The sequence below is a fragment of the Phoca vitulina genome, unplaced genomic scaffold (genome assembly GCF_004348235.1).
Source record: "Phoca vitulina isolate PV1807 unplaced genomic scaffold, GSC_HSeal_1.0 scaffold66, whole genome shotgun sequence".
Lineage (NCBI taxonomy): Eukaryota > Metazoa > Chordata > Mammalia > Carnivora > Phocidae > Phoca > Phoca vitulina.
Genome location: NW_022589769.1, coordinates 6,903,732 through 6,925,980, shown reverse-complemented (window position 1 = coordinate 6,925,980; position 22,249 = coordinate 6,903,732). Strand labels below are relative to the sequence as shown.

General features: G+C 41.2%; 1 protein-coding gene and 1 non-coding gene across 4 annotated transcripts in view; both read left to right on the top strand.

Moving 5' to 3' along the window:
* The first annotated feature begins 2,158 nt into the window (after window positions 1-2,158).
* PDXDC1 (pyridoxal dependent decarboxylase domain containing 1) overlaps window positions 2,159-22,249 on the top strand; it is a 49,408-nt gene continuing 29,317 nt past the window's right edge. Inside the window, exons 1-5 of one of the 3 annotated variants that reach the window (XM_032392174.1) lie at window positions 2,159-2,308; window positions 17,084-17,157; window positions 17,693-17,755; window positions 19,709-19,789; window positions 21,593-21,739. In XM_032392174.1, coding sequence (XP_032248065.1) covers window positions 17,108-17,157; window positions 17,693-17,755; window positions 19,709-19,789; window positions 21,593-21,739 — 341 coding nt within the window. In that variant the 5' untranslated portion in view covers window positions 2,159-2,308; window positions 17,084-17,107. Of the gene's footprint in view, window positions 2,309-2,332; window positions 2,564-17,083; window positions 17,234-17,692; window positions 17,756-19,708; window positions 19,790-21,592; window positions 21,740-22,249 lie in introns of those variants that run through there. The other 2 variants (XM_032392172.1, XM_032392173.1) reach the window with 2 other exon arrangements.
* LOC116624412 lies at window positions 20,313-20,382 on the top strand. Its single transcript, XR_004297891.1, has one exon. It is a non-coding gene; the product is annotated as a small nucleolar RNA SNORD45 (small nucleolar RNA).

Sequence of the window (22,249 nt, the reverse complement as noted above, 5' to 3'; positions counted from 1 at the left end):
TTCCTACAATATTTTTTCTTATGTCTGTACTAGCTCATAGAATGCTGAGTTATAATTTATCAGCTTACATATCTGTCCATCCACAAGGCAAATGGTTTTAACAGACTTGAGTATAAAATGAAAGTTATGGACCATACATTTTCCCCAGACAAATGCACTCACATACAAAATTTGGGGTACAGTTTCAGGTGTTTCACAGGCCTTCCCCTGGGTCCCAAAGTAAAAACCTCTACTCTAAACAGTGTTTCCTTAAAGGCAGGGATAGTATCTTATTTTTGTATTTCTAGCACATAACTGTCCAAGGTGGCAGCCAACAAATATATTTGGGTAAATATTAGCATATGTGCTGCCGAAGCCAGCCCTATTTGGGTAAATATTAAACGAACCAGTTATTCCCACTTTTTCATGGGGGAATAATTTTCATGTTTTAAAGTTTACTTTTAGAATAGAAAAGGTTAGTTTCATCTCTCTAGTTTCTGTTTTGTAGAATCTGCTTTGTAATATAATGCAAAGATAGTTGGAGGTAGCTTTAGAAATTATGAATTTTAATGATATCCATGCTGAGATCTTCAGGGGTGAAATATATTGATGTCTGCAACTTTGAAGTGTATCAAAACAGAAGACATATTGATGAATAGATAGATGCTTATGAAATAAAGCAAAAATAGGGAAGTGTTCATTGTAGCATCTACAAAGTGGGCATGTGGTTGTTCACTGCACAGTTCTTTCAATTTTTTTTAAAGATTTTATTTATTTATTTATTTGAGAGAGAGAGAGCACTAGAGAGTGAGAGCAAGCAGGAGCTGGGGGGGCAGAGGGAGAGGGTGAAACAGGCTCCCCGCCCAGCAGGGAGCCCGAAGGGGGACTCGATCCCTGGAGCCTGGGATCATGACCTGAGCTGAAGGCAGACGTCCAACTGACTGAGCCACCCAGGCGCCCTCAATTTTTTCTAAATGTTTGAACATTTTCTTTTTTCTTTTTTTTTTTTTCCAGATTTTATTTATTTGTCAGAGAGCGAGCGAGCACAAGCAGGGACAGCTGCGGGCAGAGCAGGCAGAGAGAGAAGCAGGCTCCCTGCTGAGCAAGGGTCCTGATGCAGAATTCGATGCCAGGATCCTGGGATCATGACCTGAGCTGAAGGCAGACGCTTAACTGAGCCACCCAGGCTCCCTGAACGTTTTCATAAGTTAGAAAAAGTGATTTGTTTTGCTCAAGTAGAGGTACATTCCATGTTAGACATTTATGTCTTGGAAGACATAAATAGACAAATCTATCTTTCCTTCTGTTTGCAGAACTCTTTGGAGAATCTGAATAGTTCCCATGGTACACTATGAACCGGCACACTATGCTTCTTTTGGTAGAAAACGATTTTATTAACATAACTGGGCAATTTACCAAACACAAGTTAGATAGCACAAAACGTGTAACTACTACACTGAAAATGTGACCCAGTCATTTACGCAGATTTCAGAAGAGATGTGCACAGGAGAGAAAGGGGATGGTTTTGTGGTTTTAACGTCATCGGTCTTTGGTGAAGTATTTTACTGGCTGCAAACGTGGTAGACTAGTCTATTTACGTTTTCCTCATTAAAGGAATATAATAAGCAAATGTATACCCGCTCCCATTCGTTAGAAACACATCATGATTATACCGCAGGGGTGGAAGCGGTTATGGAGGCAGTTATGTGTAATGAACAGGCGCTGCAGTCACAGTGCTTGGGTCTGGATCCTACCTAGACTGGCATTGGGAAATGGATAACGATCTCTCCATCATAGGGCTGTTGCAGTATAAAGTGGAACAGGAGCAGCTGACTATTATTATTATTATTACTGTCACCTGACAAGTCATAATTATGGCTTGACATAATGGAGGAAGCTGGACCAGCTGTCTCAAAGTCTTTTCTGTCTGGAATCCTGCGGTAAGATCTGAGGCAAATACCCCAGATCGCACCCTTTTTTGAGCACGCGTCACTCGGGAACCTAATACCTGAACCCCCGCAAACCCCTCGGCACCTAGTAAACTGCCGATCCTGCGCATGCGCGGGGGAGCTCGCCAGCCCCGCCCTTCCGTGGTGCATGGCCTGTTCCATTCCTGAGGGATGTTGACAGTGGGGGAAACTTGGAAGCTTAGGCCCGGAACTACAGGTGCGTCACGAGCATTTCCAGCCTCTCAGCGCAGGAGTGGTCACTTGCGGTTATTATATGTCTACCCCGACGCCTGCGACGGGCTTCTGGAAGTTTGGAGCGGCTCCGCCGTGTCTCGCCCCCCTCACCTGGGAACGTTAGGGCTGGCCGGCGTGAAGGCCAGGTACGGAAGCCCAGAGGGCCCCGCCCACCCCGAGGGGCCCCGCCCCGCCTCCCTGAGACCCGCAGATTTCCCACCCCGCGGCGACGCCGGGCAGCTCCTCCTCGTCTCCGCCCCGCCGGCCGCGGCCGCGGGGGACGTCAGCGCTGCCAGCGTGGAAACCACGGCGGGCCGCGGGAGGCGGAAGTAGCGCCGGGACCGCGGAGCCTCCATCGGGCTCCGCCGGCCGCCTCAGCCATGGACGCGTCCCTGGAGAAGGTCCGTACTCGGGCTGGGGGGCGGCGCTGCGGCCCGGGGGCCACCCGGCTCCGGGGCGACTGTTTCCCGGTCGCGAGCTGCCATTGTGACCGGGAGGGGCCCGGGGGCTAACTGGCCCTGCCTGAGGAGGCCTGGCCGCAAGGGCGTCCGGCCGGGCGCTCGCGGCTGAGGCCTGGTCACGTCACGGGGCCGGGAGTCCCTCGGGTCCCCGTGGGCCGGGAGAGGCCGGGCCGGTTCTGCCCGGAGCCCAGTGCGGGGGCCGCGGGGCCGACCTTGGGGGCCTGCCCGAGCTCGGCTCACCCTTTCGGATGACAGAGCTAACCATTTACGGCCCCAGAAGAGCCTGGACAGAAGCCCCGGTGGTTTCGGAGCCAACTGCAAGCCTGTAGGTGTTCTGTGGTCTCCTAGTTAGGGGAAAAACAATGTTGAAGCAGTGGTTTTCCAACTTCAGCATGAATAGGAATCACCTGGGGCCCTTGGTAAACACCTCGATTTTCGGCCGTCGGGTCGGACCCTCATGGGGGCGGGACGGGGATCTGCCTGTTTAACAAGTTCCCCCACGTGATTCTGGTGCTGTAGTTTGTGAGCACCCGTGAAGGACCCCCCCCGTCGCCCCCCGAGATCAAGAAGGGATGGGTCTTCTGTAGATGGTGAATTGCTTTTTGGGGGTTGCTGCTACTCCACAGCTTGTGGCTCCCCCTTTCCGTGGGGTGGGAGGTGGGGAATCCGAAATCCCCTGATAGCCTCGCTTTCATCTAGTTTGCTTTGGGGAAGCAGCCCCGGGGTGTACCTGGCTGACTACTCTGGCAAGGGGAATGGATTCTAATTGTCCCGGATTTAGGGCTCATAAGTGAGAACCAGTGTTTGGATCCCTTTATGGATACCAGTCTTCAGAACCTGGCATTCTGCCTTCCCTCCCAAGTTCTTCCTCTTCAAGCTTGGGAGTCTGCTCGTGCAGACCCAGTTTTTTTTGTTGGTGGTGGTGGTTTTTTGTTTGTTTTTGTTGTTTTTTTGTGCATGCAGAATTCGGGAGCAATGTTAGTGTTTTGAGATTGCCTTGTTTTGGTTTTGAACTGGCAGAAATGACATACTTTGTCATGTTTTTTTCCCCCCTTTGGTGTGGTAGCTGCTGTAGATTGGTTCCCTTGTCACTGGAAAGTTGAAGGGAGTAATTGTACCAGTTCAGCCAGATCTCTTCATGTGCACACAGTGGTATAGCTTACACCTCAGGTTTCTCATAAATTGGGCGGAAGGCAGTCAAGAAAAGAAACTGTTTTTTTTTTTTTTTTTTTTTTTAAAGATTTTATTTATTTATTTGACAGAGAGAGACACAGCGAGAGAGGGAACACAAGCAGGGGGAGTGGGAGAGGGAGAAGCAGGCTTCCCGCTGAGCAGGGAGCCCGATGCGGGGCTCGATCCCAGGACCCTGGGATCATGACCTGAGCCGAAGGCAGACGCTTGACGACTGAGCCACCCAGGCGCCCCGAAAAGAAACTGTTTTTAATGTTATATGTTTTGCTGGCTAGGAATGAAGTCTTTCCAGGCTTTTAATTAGTACACGGTGTCTACCTTGTGGTACTTTTGAGTTACAGGCTGGGTCAGTGATTCTCAGCCACGGTTGCAGTTTTGTTCCCTAGGGGACATTTGGCAACTTGTTTGGAGACCTTTTTGATTGTCACAAGGGGGGGGGGGGCGTGTACGAAGGTGCTGCTGGCACCTAGTGGATAGAGGCCAAGGATGCTGCTAAACATCCCACCTTGCACAGGAGAGCCTCCATACCAGAGAATATCTGCTTAAAATGTTAGTCGTGCTGAGGCTGAGAACCCTGGTCTAGATCATATGTGTGACGCCAATAGTTGAGTATAAAATGACGCTAAGATTGCCCCTTCAGTGTTGTTTCCTGTCCAGTTTCATAAGACAGGATGGGCTTTGTGTCTTTTCAGTTAGAAACCTAAAGAACTGGCGTGATCTTTCCTCCAAGAATATTTTTTTATAGGCAAATCTGCAAAAACAGAGTGGGTTGGAATCCCACTTTAAATATTGCTTTTCTGGCATTTAATTAGTCAATTATACTGGTTTCTCCATATAAATGTTAATTGATGATGAAAGATCGTAAACTCTAAATGAAGATCTGAAGAGGTACTGAAACTCCAGAGTGCTTAAGACTGGAACATTCACAAAAATGGCAGTGATCTTTGAGGAATTCAGAATGTGTGGGCTGGAAGTTTCTGCCTTAGGCCAGTGTGGAAATTCTGAATGTAAGTTTTTCAGGACTAAGGCTATGTCTTATTTTTGTATTCCCTGTAGCAGTAGAGGGCCTCACATGTAGTGAACAATTTCTGTTGGTGCTAAGTGGGCAGAAAAGGAAAAGAATTGCTATAATATGAATGTTGAGGATTTCATGTTCTGAAAAATAGTTTGAATCAAAGTAAAAACATTGAATTGTGTCCATTATTCCTGTTTCTTTGAGGAATAGGCTCCTCTGGGCTAAATTCTACATTGCAAATATAAACTGTTGGAGCAGTTCTGAATGATCCCATTTAAACTGATCCTTGCATAATTTATACTGGCTACAGAAACCACAATGTTATTTGATTCCCATCCTCTAACTTCAAGTAATCGCTCTCTCTAAAATGTAGTAGTCCATCATCATTTAGTAGAATCAGTTAGTACATTTCCTTTGGTCCAAATATAATCCTGTACTCTTGCTTTTTCTTTAGATAATATGTAGATGGGAGACCTGTGATGACAGAGCCGTTTCCTTTGGTTACTTTTCTTTCACAGTACTATCCATTGTATCTGAACTTAGGTCTCAAGAAACCAAGACAAGTCAATTGAAGGGGCAGGGCATTCAAACCGGAAGAGTAGTTGTAGGAGCCTCAGCCCTTCAATACTCTGTGTCCAGCTCATAAGGAACAAGGCCCTATCGCATAGTCTCACAATGTTTACTTACGTTAATAATCAAGTTTTAAAAATGCCACAGGAAGTAATTACTCTGATGCTTCAGATCTTAATAAGTTAACAAACCTATATACACTTTTCAGTAAAAACCTGCTACTTTAAACTTGTACAACAGCCCAGACCTTTTCCTGTTGCTTGGAAAAGCTCATTCTTCCTGGGTATTACATTTTGACAAAGTGTATTGCAATTTATTTGCATTTACTTTCATTCCAACCTTGAGTAAACTTAAACTCAGCCCTCCTGGCATTCTGGGCTGGATAATGCTCTTGTTGTGAGAAGCTGTCCTGTGCATTGTAGAATGTTGAGCAGCATCCCTGGCCTCTCCCAGTAGCATTTCTGAACCAAAGTCATCAAATGAAGAAATTGTTCCCTGGGGGTTGGGGAAACTGCCTCTGGTTGAGACCCACAGACTTAGGGAATCTGTAGCTGCATGTTCGGTATGGTAGCTGCTGGCCCCATTTGGCTACTTAAATTTAGATTAGTTAAAATTAAGTAAAATCTAAAACTCAGTTCCTCATTGGGCACATTTCAAGTGCTCGACAGTCATGGTGTGGCTTGTGGCTGCACTACTGGACAGTGCAGACGGAGAACGTTTCCATGTTGGGCAGCACTATAGAGTGGGGCTCGTTTATTTGTTGTATATTTAATTCTTGTCTCTACAAGAGGCAACTTTGACTCTGCTTCTGATCGAAATAATTGCAACCCTACCCATTATTTTTTCTTGTACTCTTTCTGAGCGAAGTCCCTCCCCGCCCTTTGGACCTGATTTTGGAAAATTCTTTCATCCTTACAAGGAGCAATAGGAGCATGACTGGAACATTCCTGATTATTACTGACAAAGACTACCAGAATTTCAATTCCTGTTTTTTATTTTAAAAGCTCACGAAAGGAACACCTATTAGACATGTTTGAAAAAAAATAACCATTTTCTGTGGTCTGACTTTGTAGATCTTACATAGAAAAGGGAACGGGAATGATAGCCTGTAATTTTAGCATTCATTTAAAGCTGATCCCTGTATCATCATAAAGTAAGGGTTTTGCATACGGGTGCGTGGTGGCTGAAGTGGTAAATGATTATCAAATGCTGGGTGTCTGGGAAAACATGGTACAAAATTCCTGATCCTAAAAATTTATGGCCTCGGTGATTTTTGATTTATTCAAGATTGCAGAGGCAGTCAGTGACAGAGCTGTTGATGATCCCCAGTCCAGTGCGTGTTCCACCATATCTAGGATTATGAGTTAAAATTATAGAGAGGAGTTGCCTGAGTTTAAGGTCAGCTGTTTTCACCTAAAGCAGTAGCCTGCTTTGATTTATAGTTTTTATTGAAAGCCAGCTATGGTCAGAGCCAAGTGCTGAGAGAAACAGGAGGTGAATTAGACCTGATCTTTGCAGGAGGTTATGTTCTGGTAGGGGCATACATGTTTAGACAAATCCTTGTATAGCAAGGTGGGGTGAAAAGTATTAAGGAAAAAATGGGGAATGCATGGAATTGAGTAACCAGGAAAGATTTTTGTAGAGATTCTTTGGGTGGAATATCAGAACCATGTCTTTTCTAGAGTTTTTTAAAAATGTAAATGAAATGTAAATGCTTACTTTATAATATGATTGTGCCTCATATTAATTGCTGGTAGAACATAAGGGAAAGGAAACCTGTTTCACATTTTGAAGTTAAATTAGATATAAAAAATATTTCTCCAATCACTTTGAAAATATCCAAAATCTAGCATACATCTATTTTTTCCAAGCAATATTCAAAATGAAAATATTCATTATTTTTAATTTTTTTGTTTCCTTTGATTTCTGTTACTGCAGTTGTTTTTTGCTTTATTAAATGCTAAGTATTTAGTTGCCTTAAAGTTGGATCGTCCTTGAGGTCTAGCCTGGGACCCTGTCCACTTTTTATTTCTGTGGAAAATGCATTCTCAATTTAAAAGGACTGAGGGAGGAGTACACTTTTCTCATATAACCCTTCTTCCTGTATGCGGAAAAGCAGAAACAGCCCTCACTTTAAAATGCAACTCCACGGGGTGCCTGGGTGGCTCAGTTGGATTGAGTGACTCGATTTGAGCTCAGGTCTCGATCTCACGGTCGTGAGTTCAAGCCCCATGTTGGGCTCCATGCTGGGCGTGGAGCTTACTTAAAAAATAAAATAAAATAAAATGCAACTCCATGACATTGAACATTTAGCTGTAGTGATCTCAGGATCCTAGTAAGACTGACTGACTTATAAGACTGGACATTGTATTAGATGGAATCCTATTAAGTTGTGGGTTTTGTGCATTAAAAACGGTTGAATGTAGGCAGTTTCACACAGCTCAGCCCTAAAGGTCTGAAGATGCATAGATAACACCCAAAGACCTCAGAATCGATGGGTTCCTTTCCTCAGAAAGGTAAGGCTAGCAGCGTTAGTCCTATGGAGTTCCAGTTCAGTATGGGATAGAGTGATATTGGTGAGGATAATGGATATCTTTATCTTTCCGATTCCATCCCCAGCAAGTCCTAGGAAGCACTCCCTATAAGAACCACATCTCAATGAAAGACTTCTATTTTCAAGTGACGATAGCATGCTTTTCTGTAGGCAATTTTTTTGTGTTCCAGAATAAGTGTGTGATTCCAGATGAACTAGTAAACGTCTTAGAAATAGAGCTTGCCTGGTGTGTGGTACTTTTCCATCTGTGTAGTTGTTGGGAAGCATTTATTCATGATATATATAAAGCCTGAATAAATTGATTCTCCAGAGGAGTGGTCTCTAGGAATACATTTGTTGAAACTTAGACTTGGATCCCTAGCCTTCCCAACACATATCTTAAGGAGAGTGATTTGAATGCCCCCCCCCCTTTATTTTTAACCCTCTGCATGCTTCTGTGACAGGTTTGATCTGATGTAGCTAACTGCTGCCTCCTTCTACCAGATTCTTCTCTGCTGTCTATTTTTGCCTCTTCTTTTCCCCATATGTTCTTTTTTGCCTCTCCTCTTGATGAATTGGTAAGATTAAATACTAATGCCCTATGCAAGATTTGAATATCCCTCTTCACCTGGGAATATTAAGCTACTTAATGAGCCAGTGATTACAGTATGTCTTCATGTTCTCACAGACACACTCAAGCATAAGATTTCCAAGAGTGTCCAGTTCTTAGAAGACACAGACGGTAGTGCCTAGTTCTTAATGAAAAACTTTTCTGTTGAAACGAGGCAAAAGTATTTACAAATGTAGAAATTGAGAGTCCAAAAAGGCAGACCAGGTTTGCAAGGCACTATATCAACTTCCCAGAGAATCGCTGTCGAAAATGTTGTCTTGTCCTTGACTGGAAAGGAACAGCTGTGTTCGAGGAGCCGCAGCTGCTGTGTGCTTGGTGCTTCTCAGAGATGTGTAGTATTGGGGGTATTTGTTGAACTAGTGCTAGATAGCGGGCACTATGAATGTTTTCACTGGGGAGAAAAAGTAATGATTTTGAGAGAGTTGATAGTTTCATGATATCTCCAGGATTCACCTTGCTTAGAAAGATGTGGAAGGCCACAGAAGCTGGTATGTTAGAATCACAGGATTTTGGAGCACCTAGGTGGCTCGGTCGGTTAAGCAGCTGCCTTTGGCTCAGGTCATGATCCTGGAGTCCCAGGATCGAGTCCGAGTTGGGCTCCCTGCTCAGTGGGGAGTCTGCTTCTTTGCCCCTCCCCTGGCTCTTGCTTTCTCTCTCTCTCTCTCTTTCTCGCTTGCTCTCAAAAATAAATAAAATCTTAAAAAAAAAACAAACAGGATTTTAGAGCTTTTTCTGATTGCTTTGATCGATTGAAGAAAGGTGGTGATTTTTTTTAAAGATTTTTGTTTATTTGAGAGAGCAAGAGAGAGCACCAGCGGGGTGGGGGCGGGCAGAGGGAGAGGGAGAAGCAGACTCCCCGCGGAGCAGGGAGCCTGATGTGGGGCTCTATCCCAGGACCCCAGAATCATGACCCGAGCCGAAGGCAGATGCTTAACTGACTGAGCCACTCAGGCGCTCAGGTGGTGATTTTTTCTTTTAACATGTCTAATGCGTATGTTGTAAACTAGCATTTGATGACAACCCAGTCTTCTCTCCAATGTGAGCAGCTGGTATTCTCACATGCTTTAGTTTTTCTTTGTTAATAGTCCTACAACTCCCCAATTATGAACATTCCTCCCTTGAAAAAGTTTATAGAAACTACAGTATCATTTACTTCTATTGATGAATGTTGTGATTTTTGTATTTTCGGCTTCCTTTTTCCCTCTTGTCTGGGGGCTGCTTGTCTTTAAAGGGTTAGCTCTCTGTTCCCCAAATAGCAGTTATTCATATACCATCTTTGAATTTTGTCACATCAGTGTACCATTTGCACTATTATTTGCTTAATATTTTTTCTGAATTGATTTTAAATCAATTCACCCACCTTTTTAAAATTGAGGGACAATTTATGTATAATAAAAATACCGACTTTAATGATACAGTTTGAGTTTTGGCAGTTAAATACAGACCTAAAACCACCAGCATGATCAAGATATGGAACATTTGCATCTCCCTTAAAAGTTCCCTTGTGCCTCTTTCAGTGGATCCCAAATATGCTTTCTGTTCCTATAATCTGCTCCCCCCTTTTTAACTTAGATTTTGCTAAACAATAGTGTCTATGAATTCAGGGTTTGAGGTGTTATTTTTTTCCCTAATTCATGTGAAAGTATGATTTTATGAATATATGATTTTTGTTGTCACACTTGGTTCAACTAAAGAAAATACATACAAGAGCTTGATTAAGCATGCTTGAAAGCGGAGAATATTTTAAAAGTAACTATAGGGCAACAGTTACCAAATTTTATGCCCTAAGATTCTTTTCCTACTGCAGTTTCCACTTTTGAAAGGTTCTCATAGGGCGCCTGGGTGGCTCAGTCGTTAAGCATCTGCCTTTGGCTCAGGTCATGGTCCCTGGGTCCTGGGATCGAGTCCCGCATCAGGCTCCCTGCTCCACGGGAAGCCTGCTTCTCCCTCTCCCACTCCCCCTGCTTGTGTTCCCTCTTTTGCTGTGTCTCTCTCTGTCAAATAAATAAATAAATAAATATATTTAAAAAAAAAAAGTTCTTATAAACAACTTCTTGGTAAATAAACTTTATTAACAAATGATTGTATCTGATTGTTAATAATTGCCAACATCCATCCTACAGGTTACATCCTATATATGGGATGTCAAATCAACTTAGCAGGTCGTGACCAGCAGTTTTTGAAAAATGAAAGAGAACAAAACAATAAATAGGATGTATTCCAAATAAGGGTAGGAATAGTGCCAGTGTGTTACTTTATACTGAATTGATACGATTCTAGCCAAGAGCAAAATAAATGATTTTTTTCGTTGATCCATGCAGCCCTATTCCAGATAAATTTAGAACTTCCTACTAGCTTTTAGAAAACTTGAGAATTACTCCCTGACTTCTTTTATTGTTTTACCTTGCATTTGACTCTTTTTTTCCTCCAACATTTAAATTGTGAGAACCTTAATTGGTGATGTTTTAACATTACGTGTAATATTTCTTCTCCTGGTAGTGGCAGGATATTTTACTATTCCATACTGACTGAAAATGATGAAAATCAACTAGTATAAAAATGGCTCTTATATGTTTATAAAATGACGAACAATGGAGCTTGTTTTACAAAATGAGCTGTTTCAGTTCTGTGACAATTACCGTACAAACAATTGAATGGTTCTTCTTAGCCTTGAAATTGCATTAAGCCATACCATGCATCTTTGTTAGATATAATTGAAGCAAAAATACTGAATCCACTTCATTACACAGCAGAATCAGCCATAACTGAAGTATAATTTATAAATTTACAATCTAATGACTAACAGTCTAATAGCTGTCTCTGAATCCTCAGTAATGAGCATATAGTGGTTTCGAGATTAGGTACACACACTCTGTAAATGTTTGTTGCACTGTTTTGGTTAGTTTTTTAACAGTATGATTGCTGCAAACCTCTTTAAGGCTTAGGGACCCAAGGTGAGCAGGGGCCATGGGTGTCCGGCTCAGAAGTCTGAGTTGGCGTCCTGCTCCCTTTCCTAGAAAAGCATCTGAAAACCTCACACTCACACCTGTTGTCATGGCTTAATTATAAATAGTGCTCTTTCACTCTTGAAAATGTCCTTGTTTTGATAATAAGTTTTTGGTTATCTAGTTGACACTGTGAAATTTTCCCAATAGGGAGAGCTTTCTGATATACTTTTTATCTAGGTGAAAACATTAAGCAAGGATCATCTTTAAAATGAGGCCTGGGGCACCTGGATGGTTCAGTTGGTTAAGCATCCACCTCTTGATCTCAGCTCAGGTCTTGATCTCAGGGTCATGAGTTCAAGTTCTGCCTTGGGCTCCATGCTGGACATGGAACCTACTTTAAAAAAAGTGGGGGGAGGCCTTAGCTCTAATTAAGACTTGAGTACAGGGCTTTTTCAAAGTGAGAGTTGCTTTGTTTACTTATTTGATAAAATTGAAAAGCAGTATTGCCTAGGGTTAAGAGCACTAGTTTTAGGGTAGCACAGGCTTTGTTTTAAATTCTGGCCCTACACCCCAATGTTTATAGCAGCAATGTCCACAGTAGTCCAACTATGGAAAGAGCCTAGATGTCCATCAACCGATGAATGGGTAAAGAAGATGTGGTATATGTATGTACAATGGAATACTACTCAGCCATCAAAAAATGAAATCTTGCCATTTGCAAAGACGTGGATGGAACTAGAGGGTATTATGCTAAGCAAAATAAGTCAATCAGAAAGACAAGTATCATATCTCACTCATATGTGGAATATAAGAAACAAAACAGAGGATCATAGGGGAAGGGAGGGAAAAATAAAACAAGATGAAGTCAGAGAGGGAGACAAACCATAAGAGACTCTTAATCATAGGAAACAGAGTTGCTGGAGCAGAGGGAGGTGGGGAGATGGGGTAACTGGGTGATGGACAGTAAAGAGGGCACGTGACGTAATGAGCACTGGTTATTGTATAAGACTGATGAATCACTGAACTTCTGAAACTAATAATACACTATGTTAATTAATAGAAGTTAAATAAAAAAAAATAAATTCTGGCCCTAAAGCATAATAACTGCCTTTGGGTTAGTCAGGAAGTAATGCATATAAAAGTGTTAGTTGGCCTAATGCCTGGAATATAGTAAGCAGTCCAGTAACTATTAGTAATTATTAAGGGTCACAAATCTCAGTGAGCCCTTTTTCTGTGCTAGATCCTGTGCTTGGTGCTAAGGAATTAAAAAAATGATAGGATGTTCTTCCTAGGAACCTAGCACAGAATACTGTTTTTTTCCCCTCAAAATCTTGAAACAATCTTAATCTAAATATTGAATAATAGATACCTTTTTTTAAACAATCTACTTTTATTTTTTTATTTACTTATTTTTTTAAAGATTTTATTTGTTAGCACGAGCACACAAGCAGGGGGAGTGGCAGGCAGAGGGAGAGGGAAAAGCAGGCTCCCTGCTGAGCAAGGACCCTGGAATCATAACCTGAGCTGAAGGCAGGCGCGTAACTGAGCCACCCAGGTGTCCCCTGAGTAATAGATATCTTTATACAAATTTAATTTTTCATTCATTTAGATTTGTGTCTGGCTGTTGCCCTGCTATTGTTTATTACATTTACCACACAACTGCCTTTGTCTGGCACTGTAACAGGTACTGAGGGTAAGAAATGTGAATTAGATAATCACGGCTGCCCTCACTAGAAGCCTGTGGAGGCATGGTTTTTAGTTTTAAGGAACCGATAAACAAATATACATTTTTCTTAGAGCGTTCCTTGACAGAATGTAGTATTATCCTGTAGCTGGATAACATTTTATATTTTGGATTTACCCAGTTAACACAAGAAGCCCTTGAAGGATGTGTGGCATTGGAGCCCCATCATATTCACATTTAATTTACTGAAAGTTAACTGTAAGTGTGATTTTCCCTAGCCACCCACTTTCCGCCACCTCCTCCACCCTCGACTTCACTTCCTGAAAGAGAGGAGGAGCTAGAGCAATTTAAATGTAAGCCATTCGTCTCACTGAGCATGTGCTCTGTGCAGAGAGACTCCCATGTGGGAACTCGAAGCTCCGTTTTCCACCTGCCTTTCACAGTGTATTGCCATCACATGTGAATTCTGGTGTTTAAAAATAAGTATTGTTCATAAGAAGTGAGTTCTAAACTAAGTCAATTTTGTGTACTCTCAACTGAAACACTGTGTTCCAGTCCTATAGGAAACGTTAACTGTGTTGCACTTAGAGCCAGTAGGTTGATGCCCATTATGCTGTGCCTAAGGGGTTTCAGAGGTAACATGACAGCCCAAGAATCCAGCTGATTTGAGACCCCTAGTCCTACAAAAACAGTCAAAATTAGTAGGAGTCTGAATCACTGCCTTCAGGAAGCTTATAATCTAATTGGAGAGAATATACTAGAAAGATCATCTCTAAAACAATTCACAGTAAAGGATATTGAGGAATCATAAGGATAAATGGCAGTTGCATATTAGAATGGCCCCAGTTTCATGTATTCTGTTCCGTTGCCTGCATAAATAGAATTCTTTTTATCAGGCAGCGGGTCCAGATTCTTTCGTTTAGCAAAACGGTATTGATATCTTTAAAGAAAATACAAGAGAATGAAATGGTTTTATCCATCAAAGTTTCTTGGAAGTATCGAATTGTGATTTAATAGCTAGAGAGATAAAAGGCAGAAGGACATTTCAGACAGGGCAAGTGTTAAAGGCATGAAACATGGAAGTATGGTTGATCAGGCAGAACTGTTTATCTTTTCAGTTGGCCAGGTGATTGGGAACACCCTGGAGGGTCACAGGGGATGAGGATAATAAGGAACATGACCAGTAGACTGAGGAGTTCAGATACATTCTCTTGGCCAATATCTGTTCCTCATCCTACTCATAATCATTAACTTAGAACACAGAGACCATTTGAGATTGCTTTGTAACCCATCTCAGGTTACATTTAAATTGTTAATTTTATTGGAAACACCAGTTTTTAAATAATTTTTCTATCTTGTTGTAAAATCATATTGGACGTGGCTATGCAGTTATTTTGTAATCCGTTTCGGGAGTCTGTGTCATGTAATAGGTCAGAAACAGGAGTCAGGAAACCAGGGTTCTGGCACTGCTCTGTCACCTCTTAGCTTTGTGACCTTAGGCAGTCACTTTACCTCTCTGAGTTTCTTCACTTAAATGGTACACCAGAGGTTTACATGCTATACTTCCTTTTTTCTTCTTCTTTTCAGTGATTTCTTCTACAAGTGAAAGTTAAAACTCTTGTTGTTATAAAACAGATCTGATCTCCTTAATGGGGGGCAGGGAGCTAAAAGCCCCAGCTGCCTACCCAACCGCACTTCCCCAAAGTTCTTCCTGGGAGTATGAAGACTCAGAAGAACACAAGTGGAAAATCCCTGGACTAGATCCCTAAAGTTAACATTTTTCCATACTTACGTGGATAAACTGAGTAGCATTTCTTAAAAACAGTTTTGAGGAGAGGGGTGCCTGGGTGGCTCTGTCAGTTAAGTATCCAACTCTTGATTTTGGCTCAGGTCATTATCTCAGCGTTGTGAGATTGAGCCCGGTGTCAGGCTCTGCACTGGGCATGAAGCCTGCTCAAGATTCTTTCTTCTTGGGGCGCCTGGGTGGCTCAGTCATTAAGCGTCTGCCTTCGGCTCAGGTCATGATCCCAGGGTCCTGGGATCGAGTCCCGCATAGGGCTCCCTACTCAGCGGGAAGCCTGCTTCTCACTCTCCCACTCCCCCTGCTTGTGTTCCCTCTCTCGCTGTGTCTCTCTCTGTCAAATAAATTAAAAAAAAAAAAAATTCTCTCCTCGTCTCCTCTTTAAAAAAAAATTTTTTTTTGAGGATATACTGCAGTACTAACTGTAATACAATCTATTGTACACTTAATAAGATTAGGTGCAGTAAGCAGTCTGAAGGGAAAAGAGCATAAATACACTTGAAGAGTAAGAGGGGAACAAAAGAAAGTCTCTGTAACTATTTATAACCCAACTTGTATGGAGATTCGAGACAACCAGATTGTCTGCTTTAAGATTGCTAAGGAGATTAAGAAGAAAGAAAGGAAAATGAGTTTGTGTGTTTAATTTTGTAAGATTTTTTAAATTTTTGTCTTATTTATCTTTTGAATGGGAGCTAGAAGTACACTTGGTACTAAAATCCGAAAAGAACAAAAAGATGTGAGTTGAAAAGACTCCCTCTCATCTGATGCCCATCCTTCCAGTTCCCTTCTCTGGAGGCAGTCACCATGACCAGCTGTGTAAGCTTCCAGAGTTTATGGAATCACTTCCAGATTTATGAGGATATTAGTTTCCTTTGGCTACTGTGACAAATGAGCACGAACTAGGTGCCTTAGGACAACAGAAATGTATTTTCCTACAGTTCTGGAGGCTAGTAGTTTGAAATCTGTATCACTGTCAAGGTGTTGGCAGGGCTGAACTCCCTCCAGAGGTTCTAGGGGAGAGTCCCTTCCTTTCTTGTGCCAGTTTATGTTGCCTGCCAGCACTCATTCCTTGGTTTGCGGCCCCATCACTCCAATTTTTGAGACCAGCACCTTCAAATCTCCTTCTGCTCTGTCTTCACATAGCCTTGTGTGTGTGTGTGTGTGTGTGTGTGTGTGTACACTCTCCTACTTCTCTCTTACCTGGATACATGTGACTGCATTTAGAGCTCACCTGGACAATTCAGGGTAATCTCACCATCTCTAGATCTTTAACTTAATCACATCTGCAAGGACTTCGCCATATAAGGTAACATTCATAAGTTCCAGGGTATTGTGATGTGAATATCTTTTGGGAGGCCATTTTTCAGCCTACTACAGCAATAAAACAAATAGCATACTATAAATACTTTTCTGAACCTTGCTTCTAAGAGTGTAAAACTGGAATAATCTAACATTAATTCAAGACTGGTTAAATGATGAAATATCCATAGAGTGGAATATGGTGTTACCACTCACTACAAATGAAGTGGATATATACTGACATGGAACCATATTCACTATATAGTAGAAAAATGCAAGTTGCAGGGGTTCATAGGGGTAAGGTGTGAGTTTGGAAAGATACATACCAAACTTGTGTGGCTTCCTCTGGGGAGTAGGACTGGTGGACTTTTTTTACATTACGTGTTTGTACTTTGGAATTTTAAAATCAAATGTGTTTTAGGGGCTCCTGGTTGGGTCAGTCGGTTAGGTGTCTGACTCTTGGTTTTGGCTCAGGTCATGATACCGGGTCATGAGATTGAGCCCCATGTTGGGCTCCGTACTCAGCAAGGAGTCTGTTTGGGATTCTCTCTTGCTCTGCCTCTCCCACCATCTGTGCGTGCGCACTCTATCCCTCTCCCTAAAATAAATAAAATCTTTTAAAAATTTAACGAAAATAGAGAACCTTTAAAACATGTACTTTATAATAAATCCATGTGTTTTAGAATAAATCCAGAAGAAAATGGACTTGTTTAATTTTTCTGGATGAATTACATTGCAGAAGCAATACAGGATTATTGCAATTTAATCTTTTTTGATTTGTTTCCCAGATAGCAGACCCTACATTAGCTGAGATGGGAAAAAACTTGAAAGAGGCCGTGAAGATGCTAGAGGACAGTCAGAGGTGAGCCTGGAACAGCAGTGACCCTATTAAAATGTGTTCAGCCTGTTGTGAAGCTGGTGGCACTGGTTTCCTGCTGGTAAAAACACCTCTTGGTTTCACAATGTCACGCTTAGCTTAGCTTCATCTGACTTTAAAGATGGTGTTTGTTTTGGGTAGAAGGTACTTTGTAATTAAAAGATTTTGAAATTGAGGGGCAGGACTTTTCTAATTTTCAGTTCTGCCCATTAAGAGTTTCATTTACTTAATATATTGATTTGAATTCTATAAATACTCCTTGCTATATGTTTAGGTTATATAGAGCTTCAGCTAACCAAGAAATGGGTTAAAGTGTTGTTTCATGTTCTTTTCCTGAAATTCAAGCTATACCCCAAACTGGGGACTAGGGCAACAGAGATGGGGGAAGAGATGTGATAAATGTTTCAAATCCTACATCAGCTACTAAGAGGTTAAAGGCAACATCGTCACATGTTTGCATGTTCAAATGTTAGAAATTTGGTAAGATAGAACAAATAGTTTTTTATTTTCTTTAAATTAGAAGAACAGAGGAGGAAAATGGAAAGAAGATATCAGGAGATATTCCGGGGCCACTCCAAGGCAGGTAGGTGGCAATGAAGATACATACTTTTAGTTGGGTATGTGTTATCTTTAAATCGAGATTTTCAAACCATTGTTGATTGATAATTTTAGTTGTGATAAGCACAAAGCAAATTGAGAGTCCTGTGCCATGTAACATCAGAAAATCGGAATGCCATTGGCTAGTTGGTGATAATGCTGAATCTACGTGCTTCTCCCCCTTTCTCATTCAGGATTTAATTTAATTTCCCATTCAGAATTTAACAACCTCATGACTCAAAAGCGATGCACAAACTTATAATTATATAACTCGACTGTCATACTTAGTTCATCCTTGAAACCTGTAATCTATTTAGCAGACTGTGCTTTATGGTGAGAGATACGTTAATTTGATAAGATGTATCATTTTTATAATAGAGTAAAATGAAAATGTCAACTTTGATCATTTGTACGCAGAGTGATTGATTTATTTATTTATTTTTGGGGCAACTAAAGCAAATCTGTCAAGTGTGTGTGGTTTAAGCTAGCAGGGAAAATATCAGAAAAAGAAGTAGCCGTGTAACTAAAATGTTCACCGGATGTTAGCACTCAGTCTGGAATTAAAGTCCCAGCCCAGCTTCCCTCAAGCTTACTTTTTTTTTTTATAACCAGGAAACTGCACATAGGTAAACAGTACAACTCCCTTCAATTGTTCTTTGACCTGAATGTGAATATATACAAGGTTGCAAAAGAAAAGTATGGAGGAAGGACCACAGTGTGTCAATAAGTGTCCTATCTAACACACCCAGATGCTAATATTTTAAGATGGGCACTCCTGCTTGCCGCCTGACCGTGCTGATTTGAAGCCCTTGGATGTGAAGTGGGTTCTGCAGCTGAAAGCACGAACCAAATCCTATCAGTTCCCTCTTCCCACACTCCGGAAGGGAAAGAAAGGGTTCTACTAATCCCACAGCAGTTTCCCTACAAGAGATACTAGCAGGAACATCTCTAGTTCTCAGAATAGGAGGCCATTAAAGCCACATAGCAGGAGTAGTCACACTTAATAATGCTGACACCAACATCTGAGACAGTGCTTTGCCAGGCATGGCGTTAAACGTGTTTCATGCACTGATTGTGTCCTCAAAATTCTGTAGTGTAGGGGCTTAGGGAGTTTGAGCAGCTGGCTCAAGGTCACATGACTAGCACGCACTCTCTCCACAGTGTCCAAGGGCCAGAGCCCTTCTCACATGAAGGTCAGCACCTTGGAGAGGAAGGGTACTGGGGCATTGTTTCGACAGTGCTGCTTTTTCCAAAGAGAACTTTTTATTAGTCATATTCTCATTAACGGAGTGATAATATTTTTATATTACAGTTATTACAAGTTGCCATTGCTTACTACTTTAGCCATTCACATTCTTATAAGTTTTCAACCCCTCACGTAATAAGCGTTTAATAACATATCTTGGATAGAAGGAAATCTGTTTGCACTCTAAACAGATCTCCAGTTGCCCTGCGTGGGGAAGAGGTGGTAGTAAACGATGCTTGCATTACATGTTTAAGTCTGTTAGAACAGCCAGACAAGACTCCTCCGTGGAAGGAGACTAGTCACACCAGTGGCACTGGAGTATTCTTGCTCCTTCTGTGACCTTCCAGCATCTTAAAAAGACTATTTTGGTTCTTTTAACATGCTTATTAAATATTCTCCTTGGATTCAAATGAACAGGTCGAGAAGTAGTGCTGAAGTAATACTGCTGAAGTTTTCAGAAATCAATCTCCTGTTTGCATAGAATATGTAATAATTACATGGTTATATGGAAAATTCAGTTAATTTGAGGTTTATGTTTAAAAGATGTTTAGTGTATCTCAAGCACAGTGTATCTTATAGCTCCTCACTTAAAAAAAAAAAAAAACCCTCATCAAGGCTGGTTTAAGTGAAGGAAATAGAGGGGTGGGGAATGTGTGCTGTTTCCACCTGTCCATCAGCCCTCTTCTTTTGCAGCGGACAAGACATGGTGAGCATCCTCCAGGTAGTTCAGAATCTGATGCACGGAGATGAAGATGAGGAGCCCCAGAGCGCCCGGTAAGGCGGGACGGTTGGCAGCCGTTCTTTGAAAGTATATGTGTTCTTGATTTTGATAGTGATTGCATTCTTTTTTTTTTTTTAAATGGTGATTGCATTCTTACAAGTTGCCAAAACAGAGCTGTGTTTCATTCACAGTTACATATGATGTTAAAACAGTGTTCATTTCTTCCTTTTCAGGTAGGTAACATATTGTAGGTAACATATTTTGCAAAAGGAAGGCACTCACTCAAACTAAATCCTGTAGTTTCTCTGGCATCATGTCTTAGAGAGGGGCTGGCAGAGGGACCAGAGAATACTGCTGTGTGCTTCATGCTTCCGCTTCGGACTGCTAAGAATTGCCACAGCTGAATCTGTTGGTGGCAGGCCACATTGTCTGTGAATCATCCATTTATTTTTATTCATCTAACTTAGCTATTTATTTAGTTTCATGGTTAATTGTTTTAATTTGGGGGGGACAGAAGTAATCCTTCTCCTTTTTCAAATTTCAAAAGATAAAAAACAGTCTACAAAGGCAATTTTCAGTCGGTGATGTGATGGCATATGTTACCTGAACCCAAAATTGATGTGAATTCTAAAATTACAGAGGCCTTGGATGAAAAGGGGCATTTCCTTCATACTCTACCCCTCCCCCCCCCCCCCCGCCAGCTTGTCCTCCTCAGGATATTCTTCAGAGATCCTTTATGTGTATGTGTTCATAAGCAAAGTCTACCTTCCCTCCAGTATGTAAATACTCTCTATGTTGTTCTGTACCTTGCTTTTTTCATTTAGGTCTAAGAGTTCATCATTTATCAGTATACAAGGAGCTTTCACCTGTAAGAGCTGTTTAGTTTTACTTTGGATGAATGAACCATATTTTATTTAACTAGTCTCCCGTTCAGGTTTACTGTCACAAACATTGCTGCCGCCAGTAACTCTGTACGTGTGTCATTTATCATACAAGCAAGTGTTTCTGGAGATTAAAGTCTTAAAAGTGGGATTTCTGAGCCAGATAGTTTGTATATTTGTAATTTTGATAGATATTGCCAAATTTCCTTCCGTGGAATTGTGCCAGTTTATAGCCCCACCAGCAGTGCATGACAATATCTCTTTGCCCACACCTTGCCTGCAAGGCTCCTAGCAGACTAAGGACTGTTGCCAAGCTGCAAGGTGAGAAATATGTCAGCATAATTTTAGTTTACATTTTTCTTATGAATCACGTTAAGTGTCTTTTTAATGTGTTTTAAGGCCCGTTTATATTTCCTTTACTATGAACTATATCCTTTGCCCGGTATCCTGTCTCATTTTTTGGTTCTATTCTTACAATTTACATTTACTCTTTATAAGCGAAATTAGTCCTTCCATTTTAATTATGCATAAAACAATACCTGGTTCCCCTTGAATTTGCTGTATTGTTATAAACAGCTGTTCAATGTGGGGACTTGATCTTCATCTAATGAGTCTCTGAAAAACTTATTTTCTGCCCAGTGTACCTCAGCACTATGCTCCGTAGTTCTTAGGCTGGCATTTAATTAAAAAAAGAGAGAAAATTATTCACAGTTTGTATATTTAGTAGATATTCAACAAAAATAAGGGTATTTATCTCCTACGATTTGAATTTTTAAAATCTTTTTGTTCCCCGGATTATCAGTACTTTATACACATAACTTTCTTACATTTATCTGAATTTTTGCCTTCTAGGCCATTAAGTGGATTTCAAGTATGACAGATTTCTGTGAAAATACTGTGTCTCTAGGTTTTGTTTTATTGCTTTATTCGTATTTTGAATAATACTCTTTTAATATAATTCATTTTGATTAACAGAATCCAGAATATTGGAGAACAAGGTCATATAGCTTTGCTGGGGCATAGTCTGGGAGCTTATATTTCGACTCTGGACAAAGAGAAGCTTAGAAAACTTATGACCAGGATACTTTCAGACACTACGTTATGGCTATGCAGAATTTTCAGGTAAGGACATATATGAGTTGGCTACAGACTGTTTTCTGGAGCTCTGCTACCTAAGTTCATGTCTGCTTCTTCCCCTTCCTCTTGAAGGGTTGCTTAATCTCTGAATATCTCAGTTTCCCTATCTGTTAAATGGGGAGAACAATATTTATGTTATGGTATTGTTACGAGGATTAAATGAGCAAAAGAATAAGAGTATGTCAAGAGCCAAGAACATAAGCACATATAGTTTGGATAATGTCAGAGTTACTTGTTTTTAGGATTCCTGCTTGGCATATGTTGATAGAAGATAGAGTAGGAAAGTGCTTCAAGTATTTTTAATCAAAATACTAGCTTGTGCTTTAGTAGAAGGGAAATGCTGCCATAAGGAATTTGAGTGTGTGTTATGAAATTGAAATTTGCTTTATGCTGTGATAATGTTGGCATTATTAAGGAATTATAGCAGGTAAGGAAGACATAGGACCAGTGGTATTTTTGTGTTTATGCTGTTACTTTTAAAGAAAAGGAATGTTT